Source organism: Raphanus sativus, chromosome 4 (assembly GCF_000801105.2).
Source record: "Raphanus sativus cultivar WK10039 chromosome 4, ASM80110v3, whole genome shotgun sequence".
Classification (NCBI taxonomy): Eukaryota; Viridiplantae; Streptophyta; class Magnoliopsida; order Brassicales; family Brassicaceae; genus Raphanus; species Raphanus sativus.
In genome coordinates, this window is record NC_079514.1 from 38,202,811 (window position 1) to 38,223,347 (window position 20,537).

Below are 20,537 nucleotides of genomic sequence, written 5' to 3' on the forward strand. Positions count from 1 at the left end.
TGTATCTTATAGTTGCATGTTTACCGATAAGTCTTAGCCGCTTTGGTAATGGCGTTTACTTAAAAGTCTTTCTTGACTTGGACTAATTTGCCATAACTAAAGTCTTCCTAGTGGGATCCAAATGCGGGGTCTTTCTTGACTTGGACAAGTTACTAGTAATTAATAAAGGTCTTTGTTGACTATTATAAAACTCTATTATTGGTGATGTTTACCCTTGCCGTGCTCACCTTGTTCCACACGGCACCATTGTCATCATATCAACCCAAATCAAACTCGAGAACGAAAGTGATAAAACTTTCTTTTTTTTTTGAAACACAAGTGATAAAACTTTCTATTTTGTTAAAACTGCCGAGTCCAGGGGATTGAGTTATTAGACGATAGAAAAAGGTAACGGAGATGATGCAAGCGTAAGAGTCTGTTATTGAATTTTCAGAGTTCAGTGAGGCTACCCACTTGGTATAATAGCTGTGAGAACACTTCATTAAGGATGTTGAAAATTGAAGATTGGTATGTGCTAGGTCATGGTGACGTAATTTTATTGTATGTGCGAAATCCTCTTAATTGCATGTGAGGGTTATTCTTGTTGACTTGATTGCCCTTTTTAGAATGCTTTTTTATGAAAAAAATGACTTTCCTTTTAGTATAGGGTTAATATGTACAAGGAAAAAAATAGATACAATGTATTTATCTTTGTAATATTTTAATAAAAGTAACTAATAAATTGACTATAATTTTAGAAACCCACATTGAAAAAGGAAAATAGGTGTTAATTGGAAATAACTCCTTTTCCATATCTTATTTGTCTACATAAGAAATAGAGAGGTTTGCTAAAAATAAATAAAATAGAGAGGGAAACCCTAAGAATTGAGAACCCTAATTAATTTGTTTACAGAAACAATGACAATGATCACTGATCTCTCACTGGATTTGGTAGAGGAGATACTCTCTAAAGTCTCGTTAACTTCTCTCAAAGCAGTAAAATCCACTTGCAAAGGATGGAACACTCTATCCAAAGATGAGAGGTTTAAAGAGAAACACTGTATACAATCGGCCAAAGAGTTTCCGATGTTCTTGACTTTTGATGATAGTTGGTATAATAAAAGATTCAATCTCCACAGAATCCATAACATCAAAGACTTGCCATGTATGAAGGAGATAAGTAAACTACATACTCCTCCCGATTTAATATAATATAGAGGAGATTCCATGTTCCTGTTTTAGAGGAGAGCAGCTTGCGGTGCTATATCAAAGGCCATATGACTTTGGTGATATGGAAAACAACTAAGATTGAGCCTGATGCAGTGTCGTGGACCAATCTCTTTAAAGTTGGTATGCAACCTTTTGGTTTGGACCGTTGGTTTGAAGTTAGTAGTTTCTGTTTGATTGACAAGGAGAAGAAAGTAGCAGTGGTTTGTGGTGACTACGAGGAATATAGAAAATATATCTACGACTACAAAGTTTATATGGTTGGAGAGGATGGATTCAACCAAATAGAAACATATATGCAAGATGTCTTCTCTTATGTTCCAAGTTGGGTGCAGATCCAATTACCTTCATCATGAGGCCAAAGAAAAGGAAGAGATTATTAGTCATTAGTTCCTTGAATCATCTCTTTTTTATTTATTTAATTTAATTATTGTTTGAAAAAACCTGGTCAATTGTTCCTTTGGTTGATTTAAATCCATACTTGATTATTATTAAACCGGTGAGGGTGTTTTGACCAAAACAACACTGCAGGTTCTTGAGGAAGTGCTTCGAATCAGAACAAAAAAAAAAGTGAATGCAATTATTCGTAATCCTGCCGGAAATAACAGGGATATTTATTATAAATAAAAAAAACTTTGACCAAAGACTGGTGGTCTCAACAAATCAAAGCACAGGAGGGTGTGTTTATTTAGCGGCTTCAAGTGCAGAAGCTCCAGAGATAATCTCGATAAGCTCAGTTGTGATAGAAGCTTGACGAGTCCTGTTGTAAGTGAGGGTGAGACGGTCAAGCATTTCTCCTGCGTTTCTGCTTGAGCTGTCCATTGCAGACATTCTAGCTCCCATCTCACTACACGCATTCTCCAGCACCGCATTGAACATTACCTAAACACGTAGAGTTTGTAATTAATTCCCTATGATTCTTTCTATGTTTATAAACCCATAAAAGCAAGTTCGTATCTTCTTTGTTTTACTTACACAAGAGAATTGGAACTCAGCCAGATTCTGCAGAATCTCTCCCTTTGTTTCACCACCTTCAATCTCGTATGAGTCAAGCTCACCGAGTTTGCCTCCAACTTCAGATTCCTTTTCGATAATCTTTCAAAGAAAAACAAGTAAAAATATGTGAATTGCTAAGCACAAATCGTAGTGCTGAGATATTTTGACACTTGTGAGACATACCTCTGGTGACAAAACAGTGGCCACGGTCGGTAGGAATGCGACAACAGAATGGAACTTGTTGTAGACAATGCGCAAAGCATCAAATTCAACGTTCTTCAGGATGTCATCAGCTAGAACTGAGACCTGATCCACCACGTAATCTCATAAGAAACATTCAAGAAAACAATACATAGGCTTCGAATGAATAGGGGCGAGCAGAGTAAAATTCATCTAACTACTATTAGCAATTATGGCCTCACCTGAGCATAATTGAGTGGATTTTTATTCAGCTCTGTAACAGTAAGGGAGATGTCGTTCTTTGAGTCACGGAACATTATGGCCTTTGCTTTCTCTCCCACAATAACAAACTTCACTTCCTTTTCAGGACCTGCAACGAAATAAGAATTAGTAACATGTACGGTAATTTAGGGAAACAAAACCATAAAACCATTGATAAAGCATTCAAAACATACCAGCATTCAACTTGTACAGAGCCCTGCTCACTTTAACAACAGTGGAGTTAATTCCACCACAAAGACCCTTGTCAGAAGAGAGAGTGACCACCACACTCTTCTTCACGTCAATGCCTGGTTTGAACATCATGTAAGCGCTAGAAATCATAAAAATACATCCAAAACAACAACAAAGAGATAGCAAGAGGATGCATATCTAAGAAGAGAGTAAGAGCAAGAGATTGTTCGTCATCATCAATACAAATGCATGTGCCATGGGATATAAATTGATTAATATAAACTAATCCAACCGTACTGGGATTGTCTCCAAGAAGTGCGGTAAATGGCTGCCAGAGTCCACGGGAGTTCTCAGCTCTGCCTTGAACAGCTCTTAGCTTAGAAGCAGCAACCATCTTCATGGCCTTTGTGATCTTTTGGATGTTCTTCACACTCTTCATGCGGTTACGCACTGCACAGAGAATAATACATATTAAAGAGACAACATCTTAGGATTTCGCATTATCATCTGAGACTTACCGACTTGAGTTGAGATAGATCGAACTCCAAGAAGTCCCTCTTCCCTACAAAAAATCAAATGCAGGTTAATCCTCACCCTCCAATTACATTATCTACTCAATTGCCAAAACAAAAAAAAAATGATGTCACTCGCACTAAGTCAAGCTACAGAGCAAATTGATTTCATCTTGCGATTAGATTCGAATGAATCGAACAGCACAAAATATCTCATCCACGAGAGCCATGGAAACCAATTCAATTCAAATGAAACAAAACCTTTCCAAGGAGAAAGGCTACCTTTAACGATCATACATCACAATACGCAAACATCAAAAAAAGACTTAATCAAACCAAGAGAGAGAGAGAGAGAGATCTCACTGGTCAGAAGCGAGAGGGGATCGGATGGCAGCGATTGGGCGAGCAGCGATCGAAGGGAGGAGACGCCTCCCTTCGCGACGGAAAACAGCCATTGCCATTGATCAAAGATTGACTATAAACGACACAACTAGCTCCGGCGAACTTTCAGATCGGTGTTCTTCTTCTCGACTCGGATGGTATAAGATTGACTGCTATGGCCAAACCGGGGGGGGGGGGGGCTTTATTTGTCAGACTCGCGCATATTTCTCTACGACGTCGTTTTCCGATGGTGACTACCAAAATTTCTCCTGAATTCATTCAGTTTGGGACCTCAACAAAGGCTAATACTAATTCAACCTCGGCCCGTTTCGTACAAGGCCCAAAGTTTAGTCCATATGCCTTCTCTTAATTTGCCACGCCATCTCTTGTTTCTTACGTTACGTTACACATCTTCTCCCTCCAATCCACAACATAAATTAAAATACGAATTAGTTAATGTATTTTTTCAGCAATCTCAAAAGAAGCAAGCAATATTAGTATGGTACGCTGATAATTTGTTAGCGATGTAAGAAATAGGTCTTACTAGTTTATGTAACCTCTGTTCTCTTAAATTGAACCTCTCTTTTGGCTGATCATGTAAGCACCGGGTCTTACTAGTTTATGTAACCTTTGTTTACCTTAGTGGCTTAATGCTGGACCGGTTCATGGACCAGAAATATCACTTGCATTTTCTTTAACCAATTTTACCTCTACATAAGATAGACCTATGTAAGAAAGAAAACATGATACAATGGATCTAAAGGTTACCGGCAACCAACTCTTCTCCAATCCACAAACAAAATTAATGCAGGTTCATCCGTAGGGCCATAAGTGCTTTAAATCTGTTAGCTCAAAAAGATATAAAGGAGAATACAGTATAGTCGTTGTCAAGACTTTAATACCTTACCGGTGAATGTTGATTAGTCACAGCTACACTGGCAATTTGGCAAACCACATTTATACTACTCTTCTCCTTATCTTTGCTTACAAACTTTTTACTTGACGACCACAATGTCAACGATGCGTCTACTTTTGCTTCTTCTCTTTGTACTCTTACGCTCTTGTATCTTTGCTTCAAGCGTCTTCATCATAAAAAATCCTGTTGATGGTCTTGCTGCTTGTCATCCTCAGCACATTCAAGCCCTTACACAGTTCAAGAACGAGTTTGATTCCAGCGGCTGCAACCAAACTGACTACTTCATTAATGGAGTCCGGTGCGATAACACGACTGGCGAGGTCACGAAACTACACCTAGCAAAGGGATGTCTCAAGGGAGCTCTGAGTTCCAATAGCAGCCTCTTCCGTCTGCGTCACCTCCGATACCTTGATCTCTCTTACAACAACTTTGGCTCCTCCTCAGTTCCTTCCGAACTCGGCAGGCTCAACAGACTAGAGGTCTTGATTCTTTCTTATAGTGGCTTCGTAGGTCAAATTCCTTCCTCAGTTAGTAACCTAAGCCAGCTATTCTATTTAGACCTTTCCCATAACGAGCTCACTGGTGGTTTCCCACTTTTACAGAATCAAACCAAACTAAACTTTTTAGACATTTCCTATAATCACCTATCTTCTAAAACTTTGTATCCAAAAAGTAGCATATTCATGCTGCGTCACCTTCGTTACCTTGATCTCGCTTCCAACAACTTCAGTTTCTCCCCAATCCCTTCTGAATTTGGCAATCTCTTTAGATTAGAAGTCTTGTCTCTTTCCTCCACCGGCTTGACTGGCCAAGTTCCTTCCTTATTTAGTAACCTAAGTCGGGTAACCAGGTTGTTACTTGATCATAATGATCTCACTGGTACCTTAGAGCCTATCTCAAAGCTCACCACCCTCGAATTTCTCGGCCTATCTTTCCTAAACATAAGCTACCCATTTGACTTAAACCTCTTCTCTCCTCTCAAGTCTTTGTTGACCCTAGATTTTTCCGGTAATAGTATATCACCAAATAGTTTAAGTTCATATTCAGGCATCCTATTGAAAAACTTGCAGAAACTGGACTTGTCAGGATGTGGCATCACTCAGTTCCCAAACTTCTTGAAAAGCGTTTATAACTTGGAGGCTGTAAACCTTTCGAACAATAACATCAGTGGGAAAGTTCCCGAGTGGTTGTGGAAGCTTTCTCGTTTGAGCGTGGTGGCTCTTGTTAACAACTCTTTCACAGGTTTTGAAGGTTCGGTGGAAGCATTAGTAAATTCACCGATTAGCTATTTAGATTTGGCCTTAAACCATTTTAAAGGACCATTTCCAAATCCACCACACTCCCTAAAATCCTTATCTGCATGGAACAATAGCTTCATAGGAAGCATACCTCTTTCAATCTGCAACCTGAGCTCTATTGATCTTCTTGATCTATCCTACAACAAATTCACCGGTTCAATCCCTCCATGTCTGAGTAACTTTCAAAGCTCTCATTTCCGTGAACCTCCGGAAGAATAACTTGGAGGGAAGTCTTCCAGACATGTGCTATGGTGGTGCCTTACTTCAGACACTTGATGTTGGTTACAATCGACTAACGGGGAGACTTCCAAGATCTCTCTTGAATTGCTCCCATTTGAGGTTTCTGAGTGTTGACAACAACAGAATGAAGGACACGTTTCCTTTCTGGCTCAAGGCTTTGCCTTATTTGCAAGCTCTTACCCTCCGTTCAAACGGATTCTACGGTCCTATGTCGCCGCCTTCTGACCAAGGCTCATTTGCATTTCCCGAGCTGCGCATACTTGAAATAGCATATAACAACTTTTCAGGAAGCTTGCCCTCAGATTACTTCCTAAACTGGAAAGCGTCATCCCTCGATGAAGATGGGAAGTTGTATATGGAAGACGGCAGTTATGGTACCTATATCTATCAAGATACCATAGACTTGCAATACAAGGGTCTATTCATGGAACAAGGAAAGATACTTACATCATATGCCACCATTGATTTTTCTGGAAACAGACTAGAAGGACAGATCCCTGAATCTATTGGTCTCTTGAAGAAACTGATTGCACTCAACTTATCCAACAACGCCTTCACAGGACATATCCCTCTATCTTTGGCAAATGTTACGGAGCTTGAGTCACTTGATCTATCAAAGAACCAACTCTCAGGGACTATTCCTAAAGGACTCGAGAGACTCTCGTTTTTGGCGTACATAAGTGTCGCCCATAACCAACTCAAGGGTGAAATACCACAAGGAACACAAATCACTAGCCAACCTGAATCCTCCTTTGAAGGGAATGAGGGGCTTTGTGGTTTTCCTCTCAAGGGAAGTTGCTTCGGGACTATTGCACCACCAATGCAACAACGAGAGCAAGAAAAAGGAGAAGAAGTGTTGAACTGGAAAGCAGTGGCAATAGGTTATGGGCCTGGACTGTTGCTTGGTTTGTCACTAGGTCATGTCATCGCTTCGTACAGGCCGGAGTGGCTCATCAAGATATCCGGTCTGTATAAATTCAGAAACCGTTAGGACCATTTTGCGTTTGATCTTTAAACGCATGTCAATTCGCTGGGTGCCCTTTATTGAAGTAGTACTACTTTTTCTTTTGTATCGTTTCCCGAAGCTTTGTTCTGTGTCCTTTTCCATTATATAAGATAGCAAAAATCTATGTCATATCTATAGACATCTCTATTTCTCATATAACTTGAGGCATCTCTATGCCATAAGCACATGACACACCCTTAATTTCTGCAGAGAGTGGAGAGCCCATAGTACGTTTTATTGCATTCAATATTGCTTCTGTGTGCGGTTGATTAAAGAAGCAGAGGAAATATACATAAAGAATTATCAATGATTTTGGACCATAGAAGAATCTTGTGAAATTGAACATACTCAAATAATGAAAGTTTTTCTCAAGTATTGACTATATGTATCTCAGTTACAACTAAAATTAACCTTCTTTCCTCTGTTTCCATCTTTTAATACGTTCCTCTGTTAACAGAACAGAGGATATAAGAAAACAGAGCCACCGATGTATGTTTGAGTTCCAAGTAACAATAAGAATTCATAAACTATCAAGAACTAAAACATTATTTTCTCCACATAAATTTACATAAACCAAATTCTTATAAACCAAAAAAAAAAGATTCAAAAACCTGTCTGAGTATTATTTTTATTCAATTTACACTGATATTCCTCCACCGCCTGTAGCATCATCTGGAGGACTAATCGTGATCCAAAGCAGCGATACAGTAATCGAGACAAGCCCTGACCAAACATAAACAATGGTCGGAACCTTTCCTCTCCGACCCATCAGCCCTTTAGCAAACGGATACATATGAGTCAAAACCCACATGCTAAAGAACATCCCTCCTAGCAACTTGTTCCACTGCGGAATCACACTATATATCGTCCTCGAAGCTCCTATCACAATCGCTACGAGGTTCACTACAATGATCGTTAGAGGCATGATGAACAGCCCCGTCCACTTCACGATGTAAAGATCGGCAAAGGCGTCGTCTTCATCTTCTCCTGCAGCCTTAGATGTCAATGTGAAGGAGATTTCGATTCCAGCTATCACTTTGAGGAATCCTTGGACAACTGCTGCTAGATGAGCACTAGTGCCTCCTATAAGCCAAAACTGTTCGTTCCTCCACCATTCTTCTAGTCCGATGCCTGACCATTTGACCTCAAGGAGGGAGATTAGAGTTAAGGTAATGGTGATGCAGAGGAGGTATGAGAGGAAATGAATGTCAAGGCTCTGGACGATGAATTTGCCGGAGAAGAGACAGAGAGCTGGAAGGAAGCAGTAGACGACCAGGAAGATGGAGGTGAAAGGGTAGATACCGACGTTGAGGTAGGCGACTCGCTGGAGAAACTTGAGCCGTCTGGTGGCGAAAATCGCGTTGTTCTTGGAGAAGAAGATCTCTACTGAGCCAGTGGCCCAACGGAGGACTTGGTGGAGACGGTCGGTGAGATTTATCGGTGCTGTGCCGCGGAATGCGTCACGTTTTGTGATGCAGTAAACGGACCGCCAACCACGGTTATGCATACGGTAGCCGGTCACCACGTCTTCTGTGACCGAACCGTAAATCCATCCGATTCTATCTCCCCATTCTGTATTGTCTTCATACCTGAAAAGCCATATTCACACTCGGTTTAACTACATAACTTCTAAGTGCGGGTCAAAATCTAGTATCCGTTGTTTCGAAACCTTACCAGCAGGAAATGACAGCGATGGCTTCAGCTACGGTTGGAGCATCAAGGGGAGGTCGAGGCAGGAGCAAAGCACCGGGTGGTCGACCGTTTTTAACTGACATGTGATCTGCTAGAGGCCGTCCTTGGTACTCTGCAACTGGAATAGTGTCTGTGAACACGGTTGAGTTACCAAACTTTTTAGGCAGACCAAGATCCGGATCATCGGTAAGAGGTTGTGTATCTGACTCTATATCAGATGTTTGAGAATTTTGAGAATTTTGAGACGCGCCGGACTGAGTCCGGGCATACATAGCCGGGGCTTTCTCTTGACCAAACACACCTGAGTACTCATTAGCTCGAGGTGGGTTAAATCCATAGAGAGCATACCTTCGGAACATACACCCTGTTCCGACATAGACCGGACCTTGTAACCCATCTAATGCTCTCATGTTACCTGTTTGAGAAATCCAAAAAAAAATGCTTAAGCTATGGTGGCTTGTGGTACAAGCATTAAAACTTAATTCAAGAACTTACCGTCAAAGAAGACAGTATTGTGATTTGCATATCGATCAGATGGGTCAATTCCTTCGAACCTTTGTGGAAACTGAATGTAACAGATTCGATCACCCCCTCGGTCCATCATGAAACACATTCCTTCTTTGATAGCTTTAGAGTTGTAGATGTAATGATCACAATCCAAATTGAGGATGAATGCACCATTTGATAGAATAGCTGAAGCTCTAACCATACCGTTCATGGCACCAGCTTTCTTGTTATGGTCAAAACCTGGACGTTTCTCACGTGACACATACGCAAACATCGGTACTCGGATATCAATCCCTGTAAAGTCCAGCGCACCTTCATTCGGTCCTCCCATCACCGGTTCAAGCTCAGGCACTTTACTCATAATCTACAAATAAGATTCAAGTTTTGATATGTTTCTTGTTTTTTTATCTAAATTCAAAGTTGATGGTTAAGTACCTGTAGGATTCCGGCGTGGTCTCCTTTTGAATGATCAGGTTTAGGTTCAAACCACGTCCCTGGCCAATGCGTACCATCAGCCATCCACGTTGCTTTTACAACCTCAACTCCATCAGGTGGTAGTACACCGCCATTTTTTTCTTTGGCAATACGCCTCTCCTTGAGCTGTTCCCTCATGTTGAACTGCTCAGCTCTTTTCTTGATTTGTTCCGGAAGACCATTGATCCTAACCTTGAACTCATCATACTCACGCTTGACCCAACGACGATCTTTCACAAAATCTGGCTTTTTCTTGTTCTTTGTCGGGTCTTTCTTGAGGTTGAAGTAACTATCAGGGTTCCTTGGCTCTATGTCATGTTTTCTACAAAATGGCACCCAATACTGCACAAGAAAATGCAAAAGTCATATCAGATAATCTATTGTACTAGCCAAGAAGCAGAAGAGGAGAGAGTGTGTGAATGAATGAAACCTCAGCAAAGCGAACAGCTTCAGCCATGGCTTCAAAGGTGAGAATGGCACCACCATCGTCTGAAATGTAAGCTGAAAGCTTCTCGATTGGGTAATCCACAGCGAGGATCGAAAGAAGGGTGTTCGCGGTAACTAAAGGAGGCTCTTTCTCCGGGTCAGCAGTGGAAACAAACACATCAACACCGGGAAGATCAGAGCGACCAGTAGGGTTTGAAGGAGAAGGCTGCTCAAACTTGTCATGCAAGGCATCGAGATCGGTTGCTCTGTTTATAGGGTTTAGCTTCGGAAGAATGTCAAGAATCCAAGAGAAAGCGAACCAAAGCTCGCACACTATAGATAGTCCCCATAGCCACATTGCATCCTCGTTAGGGTTCGCAATACGCCACCAGAGGAAGAAAAAGAGTACAACAAGACGACATACGATTAATAACCTGAACACATAGAGGGGAGAGACATTGTAAGACTATGAAGAACAAAGAAAATCTTGAGAGACAAATCAAATCACCTGTAAGGACTAAGAACTTTGGCGGGAATCTGAACTTTTCTGGTGAGAGGTTTCCACGGTTTGTCGAAAAAATCAGACATGCTAACACCACCGTCATAGTTTTCATCCTCTTCCGACCAATACGCGTTTCCTATACCGTACTTACCTTTAGATTCAAACAACCACCTGTTATGATCAAAGTCTCCCGTTTGGCTCCTCAGCAGCATTGACTTGTTATTCGATTTCATGACGGATAATCTCCTCTCCATCTTGTTCCTGGGTGCAGGGGTGGAGCCGGAGGAGCCAGCGGGTTGGTTGTCCGGTGTAGGAGGCATGTGGACGGTGTAGTTGATGTAATCGGTTTGGCTGGAGGAATCTCCAGGGACGTCCATGTCATCATCGCGGGAAAGGCTAACAGAGCGGCCACTGGACGTCCGGCGACCAAACTTGACGGCTTGTGGTGGCCGGTTTAAAGAAGAGGATTGGGAGTTTAATGTCTTTTTGGGTGGACTTGAAGCCATTACAATGATAAGAGCTCTTTGTGTTTGGGTTGTTTGGTTTCTTCAGAGAGAAACTGAACCCATTTTCTTTGACAAAACCTGATTTAGAAAGGAATAGAATTTAGGGAAACAGAAGAATGTGTGAAAATGTTTAAGAGGGAAGAAAGAAAAGAAAAGACAAACGAAAATGTATAGAGTTTTAGAGAATTCAACGGTTGATAGATTATTTTCTATTATAAGAAAGAAAGAAAAAAACTTCAAAGAGGAAATTTATGAATCCTGAAATCTCCTTTCTTTTAGCTCTGCCTCTCTCTTTCTTTCTATATTACTGTACGTGCAAAAGGTATTTGAGTGAAAGACATTATGTATAGATCCATCACAGCTTTGTGAAAGATATAAAGACTAAGGCAAGCACAAGCGTTCATATTAGTTCCAAATAATGGTTTACAAGAATCAGTGTCTGTACAAGTAATAATAATGTTGGCAAAATGTTGAACATTCATACATATATATACACGGCCTATACAAAAACAATTTCAACAAGTGCAATCTAAGCAGAAACATAGCATGAGGATTTAGAAACCACAAAAAAAAACAGCACAATGAACATATCTTATTTGCCACAGTTGAAGCCACCGCATACTGAAAGGATGATGATGAGGATCAAGGCTATGATGATTGCAAGAACAATGAGTTTAATCTTCATGTTCTGAAACCACATCTTTCTTCTTATTTGATCTCCTTGTGTTCTGTAACGGTCCGCCTATACAACATGGGTTCAGTTAAATGTTGGAAAACCCAAAACAAAAGCAGTAAGAAAGAGAGAGCTGTGTGTGTGTATGAAAACGTGGAACCATTAGCATACGACAACTAACCTCAGAACGAAGGTAATCGGTTTTGTCCACCAAAATATCAATTTTCCCACCACGCTCAATAACCTGCAAATGAATGTGTTCCACAACAATGTGTAAAGGGTTTAAATCAGGCAGAATAGGCCAAACGATCCTGGTACGTAAGTCATACTATCTTAAATCTATTGGAAACATAAAATAACATGGGTAAAGAAAATTAAAGGGTCAGAATCAAAAACCTTCTCAATGTTTTCTATCAGGACACCTTTAACTTCAGACACTTGAGCGTTCACCTTAGCAAGCTTGCTAATCTCATCAGGATGATCCATACAATACTGCATGTGCTCTTTCAGTTTCGACCTATATATCAGTCCTAAACGGAGTCAAGCCACAACCATATGCCCATGAAAATAACATAAACTTTTTCAATAGCAATAATAAAAAAGAGATTATCGAACACAAGTACCCAAATTCCTTATTCAAGCTGTTCGCTTGAGCAGTAGCAGCCTTTCCACCACCGTATCTCCTGTTGAAATCCTCCTTTACTCGTTCCAAGAAGGCCATAGGAATCTCCCTCCCAGCAGAATCGACTGCAACAACACAATAGGCTGCACAACAAGAACAAAAAAGGTTTACAATTTTCAAGTTCCATACTGATGAAAGATAAACAAGACTAGATGACCCAACATATCGCTTGATGAACTCTGTAATAAGAATACATATCTATCACCTGAAACCTAATCAAGTATAGTTAAACAGAGCTACATAAGGGAATAGTCCAATGCAATTGCTCTCAAGTAATATAATCCCCAACGTTTCCCAAATAACTCCCCATAGTGATTATTTTTTTCATGGTCCGTACATACTGTAGGACATATACTGACTAGCCTCAAACCATGTTAAATTAATTTTTCTTACTAGAGATTCCAAATATGATCCTTTGGACACCTTTTATACTTTTAGCCAATAGGCCAACTCTAAATCAACCAGCTAAAAGTATGCTGAAAACTTCAAATAACAGATACAGAATAAGGCTTGTTCTTAACATATCACATTAGTATATAACATCAACTAAAGCTAATACATACCAAAGATAACAAGCTATAACGCATCATCAAATACATCGAACTCGAAGGTATAGATGGAGAAAAATAGTGCGACTCACTGAAACCATTTTCGACGAGGTAATTGAAGGTGTGACCATCGCAGTTGTAGATGACCTTGTTGTTCGAGGAAGGAAGCTTTTGAAGGCACTGTGCAGCGATGGATGTGAAGTTGCCTTTGAAATCAGTGAAGTCCACGAGGATCACAGTGCCACGAGCGACGAAACTGTATAGCAACGTTTGTTGCGCCATTTAAACGATTATGTCCGATGGATTTACCGAGTCTATCAGAGAGTTATATCGGCGTGAAGGAAGGAAGGAAGGAAGGAAGGAAGCTAGAGATATAAAGAAAACTAACGCTGAAACGCGTACAAAGAGAGACAGAGAGAGGTAAACAAACAAATTCAAAATCAAACCTTTGAATTGAACGACTTAGCAAGCAAATTCAGAAAGTTGATATTGATGGTTTCAACTTTGAACGTATATCCCAGCGTAATTATTTGAATAATTGGATAAATAATTTTTTTGAACTTTTCTTTTCGAAGAAACGCTTGCTCATTAAGTTTAAACTTTGAATAATGGATTAGATAGCGTATGGTCGTTTCCAATATGAAAGGAAAGGAAGTATATTAGAAAAAATATTCATTACAAATGTTTTATCTTCCTGTGTATTTGGATAATTTGCGGGTAAATTAAATAGAATAATTTCGATGTTTTCAAGGTTTATGACAGGTTTGAAACGTTTTAGTCACATTATCAACTGAACCTACTACATGCACCCACGTCCCTCACTATTTATTCAAGTAGTTTCTCTATTTATGCTGGTAAATTTATTGAAATCCCCTATATATTATTTGTGAATCTTTTAAAAAATATGAACCTCAATTTTGTAAGAATTATAAAATGACCATATCCTATTTAAGAGCTCAAAAATCCTACGTGGCAGCTTTATAGAAGATTTAAGCAAATCATAGTGTAAATAAAAATAATGTAATTGAATATATGATATGTGTCGCATATGATCACATGGTTAACGCTATGGTTTGAAATCATAAGTTACCTTGGCATAATTAAACGAAACTTTTAAATTGTTCTGTCTAAATTGCAATGTCACTTACAAGTAATCACGTGTACTGGTATCAAACACAACATCTTTGTATTTGAACTGATTACGCTTAGCTTCTTCCATTTAAAAACAGTTTTTCTTTGAACTTTATGAACAAAATAAAATTCTGGTTATTTGTGAGAGATGTATGTGACGGGTCTGGGCATTTCGGGTATCCGTTCGGTTTGGGTATTTTGGGTTTCGGGTAGTTCGGATATGGGGTTAGAGGATCCACCGAGTACTTAACTTCTTTTCGGTTCGGTTCGGTTCGGATAGTTTCGGGATCGGTTCGGATAGTTTCGGGTTCGGTTCGGATAGTTTCGGGTTCGGTTCAGTTCAGATAGTAAAATTAGGAACCGGAAAATACCCGAAATAATTTCGGTTCTCATTTGGTTCCGGTTCGGATAGTTCGGGTAGTTCGGATAGTTCAGATAAAATATTAGTTATTTAGGATAAACTATCAAATAATTATGATGATTTAGATAAAAAGTTTGAATATTTTGGATTATTTTGGATATTTCGGATAAAATTATCCGAATACTTTTAGATAATTCGGGTAATTCGGATTTTATAATAATGTAGTTATCTTCAAATATTTTTGTTCTTAAAAAAATTAGTTATAAATATATATTTAGTTATGTTATATGTATCTATAATTAATATTTTATATATTCGGGTACCCGTTCGGTTCTCGGTTCGATTCCAGTTCGGTTCGGTTATTTTGGATATAGAAATATAGGAACCATGCGGGTATTTAAAGGTCCTTGGTTTGGATATTTTGGTTCGGTTCCGCTTCGGTTCTTCGGTTCCGGTTTTTTTGCCCAGGCATATGTGTTGTAAAGATGTTAATAAATTATTTAATCGTTGTTAAATCGGATCAGGTCATTAAAAATTTTGGCCGATTTTCTTGGTACCAAATACCGACTCAGTTAGTAGTTAGCTTCGTATGAAAGTTTATGTGAAGTAACAAAATAATATACGTGATATACAAGTTCTTAAAATAAATATTTGACGATATTCAATTCATTTATGTTCAATGACAAATATCTTACTTTGATACTTCATCCCCAAGTATATATGATTTGTTTTATTATATCGTCATAATTCCATCCTAAAATTTAGGGGATGTCGATATTCTTTTACCAAATATGCAAAAGATTTGTTAGTGGATATTATTTTTTGAAAGAATCAATATATAGTGTATTTAATGTGACATGCTAATATGTATAATTTACCAAAAAGTAATCACATTAAGTCATACAGAAATTTATTTTATGGTTTATACAATTTAAACATTTATTATAAGGTCCCTTTACTATACTACTAATATTTTTTGTGTACAAAATCTCTATATAAAGCTACTGTATATGCCCTATGCATGAAAACAAATAATACAAAGTAGATCCCAGAGACTTTGTTTCTCCCTCACATAAATTAGCTCAAACATGGAGAAAGATCAATGGATCTTCGGTTTCGCAAACAGATTTATTTTGGTAGAGACAGCAGTAGAGATAAATTTATAATTCAGAGGTCGAAATGAGTAAATAAGTGTTGGGTTCAAAGAATCTGGTAAATGGAGTTATGATAATCAAATCCATCGTTTTGGGTGAGGAAAAACCTAATTTACTTTTCATTGCCTTAATATTCAAGTGATAGAAAATGAACGGAATGTCATAGTAAGACAATCGCCTTTTAAAAGTTTGGTCCAATACTTCTCAAATTTTTTTTGATCTGGCTTATCACTAATCACATTTTATGCTCTTTAAACAACTATTGCAACACTTTCAATTTAGTATTAACCGATCAAATATAACGTATGTTTAATATAGTTAACAATATACTCCGTCTGTTTCATAGTATATGATGTTTTGTCTTAATCTAAAAAGATTTAATAAATTTTTTTTTATTAAAAAACTTTAAAATAGAATTTAAAAATCATTCAACCAATTAGAGAAATGACCGAAAAATCTATTGGATTACACATTTTTAACAAAATTAAAGATAATAACAAAATATTAAAACAACTTTTATTTTGTAACAACAAAAATCTTCTAAAACATATATATTATAGATAAATATAGTATATTATTGTTCACAATGTTTTACTCCGGGCAAAACACGAGTTTTTATTGGTATAAACAGGATGATAAATTTTTTAAACCCAAATCGATCATGCTAATCATAAATTCAAAATATATTTTGGTCTATAATAAATCTGTTTATAAAAATTGATGCCTGCTGAAAATTATATTATTTCCAGAAGCAACAAACAACTGCAATTCGAGAAGAATCACCCGTACATGTAAGATTGTATAGAAGATTTCCCTTCACGTAATGAAAAAAATATACTTAAAGCACATGACCTGGTCAAGACGAATACAAGACTCAGGCAAACATTGGTTGTGCTGCTTTATTCAAACAACTACAATAATTAATAAACTGCATAAAGGAAAAAAATGGACCAGATTCTCTCCAAGGAGAATATAGAGTGTCACAAATATTCTGAAGAGTGAAGGGATTGAGACTTTGTTAATCTCTAACGAGCGTCCTTGGACAAATAGCCTTGCCCTTCAACTTTCCTTGCGTTGCGAAGCTCATCAACTCCATCTCCTCTCTCAAACACAGCCGCTGCACCCATCCCCGTCCCTGCATTCATTTTCCCAATCAACAATGCATTTTCAGACAACGATTTACAGATTGCGAGTATGAGAGTATAGAGTAAGAGAGGGAGAAGCTTACCGATGCACATTGACACAACCCCAAACCGACAGTCTTTTCCACGGCGTTTCATCTCGTGCAACAAAGTAGCAACGCAACGAGCTCCTGTCAGAGATTCAACAAGCATTAGCCAAGTCTCTATGGCTAATTGGTGAACTGAAAATAAGAATAGTAATTTTCATATAGCTCCTCCGTTCTTATTTTACCTGTAGCGCCCAAAGGATGTCCGATGGCCATCGCGCCTCCGTTGACATTGACCTTCTCTGCGTCAATTCCCAACTTGTTACGGCAATACAAAAACTGAGATGCAAATGCCTGAAACACACAAGAATCATCATCAGAATGTGAGAAGAAGATCATGAAAGTAATTGCTATTTTTACCTCGTTAATCTCAAACAAGTCGATGTCATCGAGCTCTAAACCAGCTGCCTTAACTGCGGCAGGAATGGCAACTGCTGGACCGACACCCATGATTGCTGGATCAACACCAACTGCAGCAAACGTCCTGCAAAAAGTTGTCCAATAATGTGTAAAATGGACATCACAAGCATAATGCAGACTTGTGACGTTATATAGCTTTATCATAAAAAAATCGTCACGCACCTGAATACACCAAGAACCGGAAGTCCTTTTTGCATAGCAAGACTTCTCTTCATGAGGAGAACAGCTCCTGCACCATCACTTACTTGGCTGGAGTTTCCTGTTTTGAGACGAAACACATGAAGCAATGAATTCAAATTTGTGATTTAACAAGAACTGTGTTGTTCTCTGCAACTGAACAGTTAGATTCAAGAAAATGTACCAGCAGTAGTGGTGCCATCCTTTTTAAACACAGGCTTCAGCTTCCCAAGAGTAGCAAGAGTAGTACTTGGACGGATCCCATCATCAACAGAAACTGTAATGGGAGTCTCATCACCTGTCTTTGGGTCCACAAGCTGAATATACAAAACACAAGTTAATTGACAATAATCATAAGAACATGATTGAAGTTCAGTAAATAACGCACCAATACAAAGTCTTAGTTACAGTTATTGTATCGAGGATCTGGAATATACCTTGGTTTGAACAGGAATGATCTCATCCTTGAATTTACCAGCAGCAGTAGCAGCAGCCGCCTTCCTGTGTGAGTCGACCTACCAATATGACCTCATAACTTAGCATCGGGAGCTCAAATATATGAGTTACAACAATACTAAACAAGTTCAGTTGCCTTACAGCAGCTTGATCTTGCTCCTGCCTTGAAACACCAAAGCGGTGTGCTACATTTTCTGAAGTAACACCCATAGGGAGGAGACAACTCTGTGCTTGCGCAAACTTCTTCACCTGCAATAACATAACAAGTTTTATATTACTCAACAGAGCCACTTAACAATCCAGAGAGGAGATAGTTAAGAGATTCGGTACCGCTGGGTTGACTGACCCTTCCCATGCCATGGGATTGGTAGTCATGGACTCCAATCCAGCCCCAATACCTGCATCCATCCAACATCATCCGTCAGCTACACGAACACGTAGACACCAGTCAATCTAATCAAATGACAGATACTCTCTTACCGATATCATAAAACCCAGCTTTGATGGCAGCAGCGACATCAGCAACAGCCTGAAGCCCAGAGGAGCACTGCCTATTCACGGTTCTTACAGCCACGGTTTCTGCCAAAGAAGATAAACAGCATGAGCATACAGCAAAACAGACACAAGGATATCCATCTACATATATAGAAAGAAAGAAGGAACATACCAGGGAAACCAGCGTAGAAAGCAGACATCCTGCATTCGCTGGCTCTCTGAGACCCCGGAGCCAAAACAGTACCCACAACAATGTCAGCGACTTCACTTGGGTCGAGATTTGTCTTCTCTATCAATGCCTGCACCAAGAAGATAACAATATAAGGCAAACATAAAAAAAAAAAAGCAGAACAAAAGAGTAGAAGGAGATATCAACGACGACAGACCCTCAAAACAGGTGCAAGGAGATCATCAGGATAAGTATCCTTGAAGTTGCCACGTTTGGCCTTGCAAAGTGCTGTCCTATGTGCCCTGCAATCGAATCAAAAAAAAAAAAGAAAGAGCGTGAGTATGTGAGATAGAGTCTCTATCATAGAGACAAAGAAGAAGAACAAAGAGGAGAGGGACGTACGCGACGATGACAACATCATCTCCATAGAGAGAGGTCCTCTGGTACGCAGCACTGTCTCCAGCCACGCAAGCAGATGCCTGATTCGTTGCAAAAAAATGGAACCGTTATAAGATCTCAATCAATCAATCAATCAAATTTGATCTCAAACCACAATTCACAGTCAAAACTCAAAATCAAGAAATCAAGAAATCAAGATCGAGAACAAGCATAGAGATAGCGATAGATCTCTTTCGAGAGAGAGAGAGAGAGAGGAAAGCTTACAGAGAGAGAGCCTTCGAAACTGTGGGAGGAGGAAGAAGAAGGACGGAGATGTTCAAGAAGAACTCGTTGCCTCTCGATCGCTTTCTCCATTTTCTTTTTGCAGATTTAAAGATAATAATAAAATGAAACTCGATCTGGTGTAACTAACGGGAAGCTACACAGTCGTTGGGTTTGATCAATTTAATAAGGAAGATCACCGCTTTGAACGTAACTGTTAATCCTAAATTAAGGAATCAAATAATCATTTTCTTTTTGTTACTAATAATTTAAGTGGCTGATAATTCCATTTGGACACACGTTCTCTTTTATCCTGTAAATTTTTCAAACCAAAACAGTGTACTACTATTAGCCTTGTCCTTTTATTTTTTGGTCAACTATTAGCCTTTGTCCTAATCCTTACATACGACCTAAACTTTTTCACATTTATCAGAAATACTTGCATTTACGACAAAAAAATCAATCGGTCTGGTTGGTTTTACGTCCAATTAAGAAAAAGATTGATGATTTAAATGAGAAAGAGACAAGAAGATCGGATTAGAGGCGTAAGCGTGACGTCTGCACCCCGCCCAGTTTTGGGCTTTGAAGTACGTGCCGTGTATCCATATTCATCATCTTCTAGATCGTAACCTTTTTTTTTTAAGTTTACATGATGACCCCAAACTTTCTCTACTAGACGCCTCAAAATTTATTTATTTATTTATTTAAGCGTAGGAAGAACCCCTCTTGCGATGGTGAATAATCACTGATGATGCCATTTTTCTTCAATTGTACGTAAATTGTAATCTACCGATGAAAACAAACAAACAGTTTAGATTTCCATTACTAGTTGTTAAATATCTGAACTTTTTGTTTTCGGACTCATTTCTTTCTCCTGAAGTGTCACCGATCACCAGCCACATCCCAGGCTCTGTTTTTATACGATTAGGATTTAATTGGTTTTGCTGATATCACTCATAAACGTTGAGTTTGTGGATGATAACAGTTCTCAGCATTTCGTAAGATCATAAAAATTGTTGTAAACCATTTTGCATTGCTTCAGAAATTGGTTTCAGATATGTTTGCGATTGTAGATGTATAAGAACACC

At 38.9% G+C, this 20,537-nt stretch overlaps 4 protein-coding genes and 1 pseudogene across 4 annotated transcripts; 1 reads left to right on the top strand and 4 right to left on the bottom strand.

Annotated features, from left to right (window-relative positions):
• Positions 1-1,759: 1,759 nt before the first annotated feature.
• LOC108855305 (ATP synthase subunit gamma, mitochondrial) lies at positions 1,760-3,986 on the bottom strand. The gene is made up of 8 exons (XM_018629090.2): positions 3,711-3,986; positions 3,354-3,397; positions 3,133-3,285; positions 2,838-2,951; positions 2,625-2,752; positions 2,386-2,508; positions 2,182-2,301; positions 1,760-2,088 (listed from the first exon to the last, which is right to left on the bottom strand). Exons 1-8 carry the CDS (start codon positions 3,806-3,808, stop codon positions 1,891-1,893), a joined length of 978 nt encoding a protein of 325 aa, XP_018484592.1. The 5' UTR covers positions 3,809-3,986; the 3' UTR covers positions 1,760-1,890.
• A 711-nt stretch (positions 3,987-4,697) lies between these two features.
• LOC108849634 (receptor like protein 26-like) lies at positions 4,698-7,323 on the top strand (annotated as a pseudogene).
• A 502-nt stretch (positions 7,324-7,825) lies between these two features.
• LOC108852425 (cellulose synthase-like protein D1) lies at positions 7,826-11,318 on the bottom strand. The gene is made up of 6 exons (XM_018625931.2): positions 10,796-11,318; positions 10,292-10,721; positions 9,823-10,203; positions 9,376-9,751; positions 8,863-9,295; positions 7,826-8,777 (listed from the first exon to the last, which is right to left on the bottom strand). The coding sequence occupies exons 1-6, from the start codon at positions 11,293-11,295 to the stop codon at positions 7,826-7,828; spliced, it is 3,072 nt and encodes a 1,023-aa protein (XP_018481433.1). The 5' UTR covers positions 11,296-11,318.
• A 369-nt stretch (positions 11,319-11,687) lies between these two features.
• LOC108852444 (vesicle-associated membrane protein 722-like) lies at positions 11,688-13,688 on the bottom strand. The gene is made up of 5 exons (XM_018625952.2): positions 13,291-13,688; positions 12,592-12,733; positions 12,365-12,485; positions 12,150-12,212; positions 11,688-12,037 (listed from the first exon to the last, which is right to left on the bottom strand). Exons 1-5 carry the CDS (start codon positions 13,478-13,480, stop codon positions 11,888-11,890), a joined length of 666 nt encoding a protein of 221 aa, XP_018481454.1. The 5' UTR covers positions 13,481-13,688; the 3' UTR covers positions 11,688-11,887.
• A 2,953-nt stretch (positions 13,689-16,641) lies between these two features.
• On the bottom strand, positions 16,642-19,669 carry LOC108855575 (3-ketoacyl-CoA thiolase 2, peroxisomal). The gene is made up of 14 exons (XM_018629427.2): positions 19,453-19,669; positions 19,192-19,268; positions 19,007-19,091; positions 18,793-18,919; positions 18,606-18,704; positions 18,456-18,523; positions 18,267-18,374; positions 18,107-18,184; positions 17,854-17,986; positions 17,655-17,751; positions 17,433-17,556; positions 17,258-17,366; positions 17,073-17,156; positions 16,642-16,979 (listed from the first exon to the last, which is right to left on the bottom strand). The coding sequence occupies exons 1-14, from the start codon at positions 19,540-19,542 to the stop codon at positions 16,870-16,872; spliced, it is 1,389 nt and encodes a 462-aa protein (XP_018484929.2). The 5' UTR covers positions 19,543-19,669; the 3' UTR covers positions 16,642-16,869.
• Between the last annotated feature and the right edge of the window lie 868 nt (positions 19,670-20,537).

Bases quoted from the DNA above. Each gene is read 5' to 3' on its own strand.
- LOC108855305 (XM_018629090.2), bottom strand. From the start codon at position 3,808: ATGGCAATGGCTGTTTTCCGTCGCGAAGGGAGGCGTCTCCTCCCTTCG. The intron at 3,286-3,353 runs GTAAGTCTCAGA...TTCTCTGTGCAG, and splicing joins ATCTATCTCAACTCAAGTCG to TGCGTAACCGCATGAAGAGT. The intron at 2,753-2,837 runs GTATGTTTTGAA...ATTTCGTTGCAG, and splicing joins TCTGTACAAGTTGAATGCTG to GTCCTGAAAAGGAAGTGAAG.
- LOC108852425 (XM_018625931.2), bottom strand. From the start codon at position 11,295: ATGGCTTCAAGTCCACCCAAAAAGACATTAAACTCCCAATCCTCTTCT. The intron at 10,204-10,291 runs GTTTCATTCATT...TTTCTTGTGCAG, and splicing joins AAGCTGTTCGCTTTGCTGAG to TATTGGGTGCCATTTTGTAG. The intron at 9,296-9,375 runs GTAAGTTCTTGA...TTTCTCAAACAG, and splicing joins CAATACTGTCTTCTTTGACG to GTAACATGAGAGCATTAGAT.
- LOC108852444 (XM_018625952.2), bottom strand. From the start codon at position 13,480: ATGGCGCAACAAACGTTGCTATACAGTTTCGTCGCTCGTGGCACTGTG. The intron at 12,734-13,290 runs GTGAGTCGCACT...CTTGTTGTGCAG, and splicing joins CCTCGTCGAAAATGGTTTCA to CCTATTGTGTTGTTGCAGTC. The intron at 12,038-12,149 runs GTTAGTTGTCGT...CATGTTGTATAG, and splicing joins CCGATTACCTTCGTTCTGAG to GCGGACCGTTACAGAACACA.
- LOC108855575 (XM_018629427.2), bottom strand. From the start codon at position 19,542: ATGGAGAAAGCGATCGAGAGGCAACGAGTTCTTCTTGAACATCTCCGT. The intron at 18,524-18,605 runs GTAAGAGAGTAT...GGATGGATGCAG, and splicing joins AGCTGGGTTTTATGATATCG to GTATTGGGGCTGGATTGGAG. The intron at 16,980-17,072 runs GTAAGCTTCTCC...AAATGAATGCAG, and splicing joins GGTTGTGTCAATGTGCATCG to GGACGGGGATGGGTGCAGCG.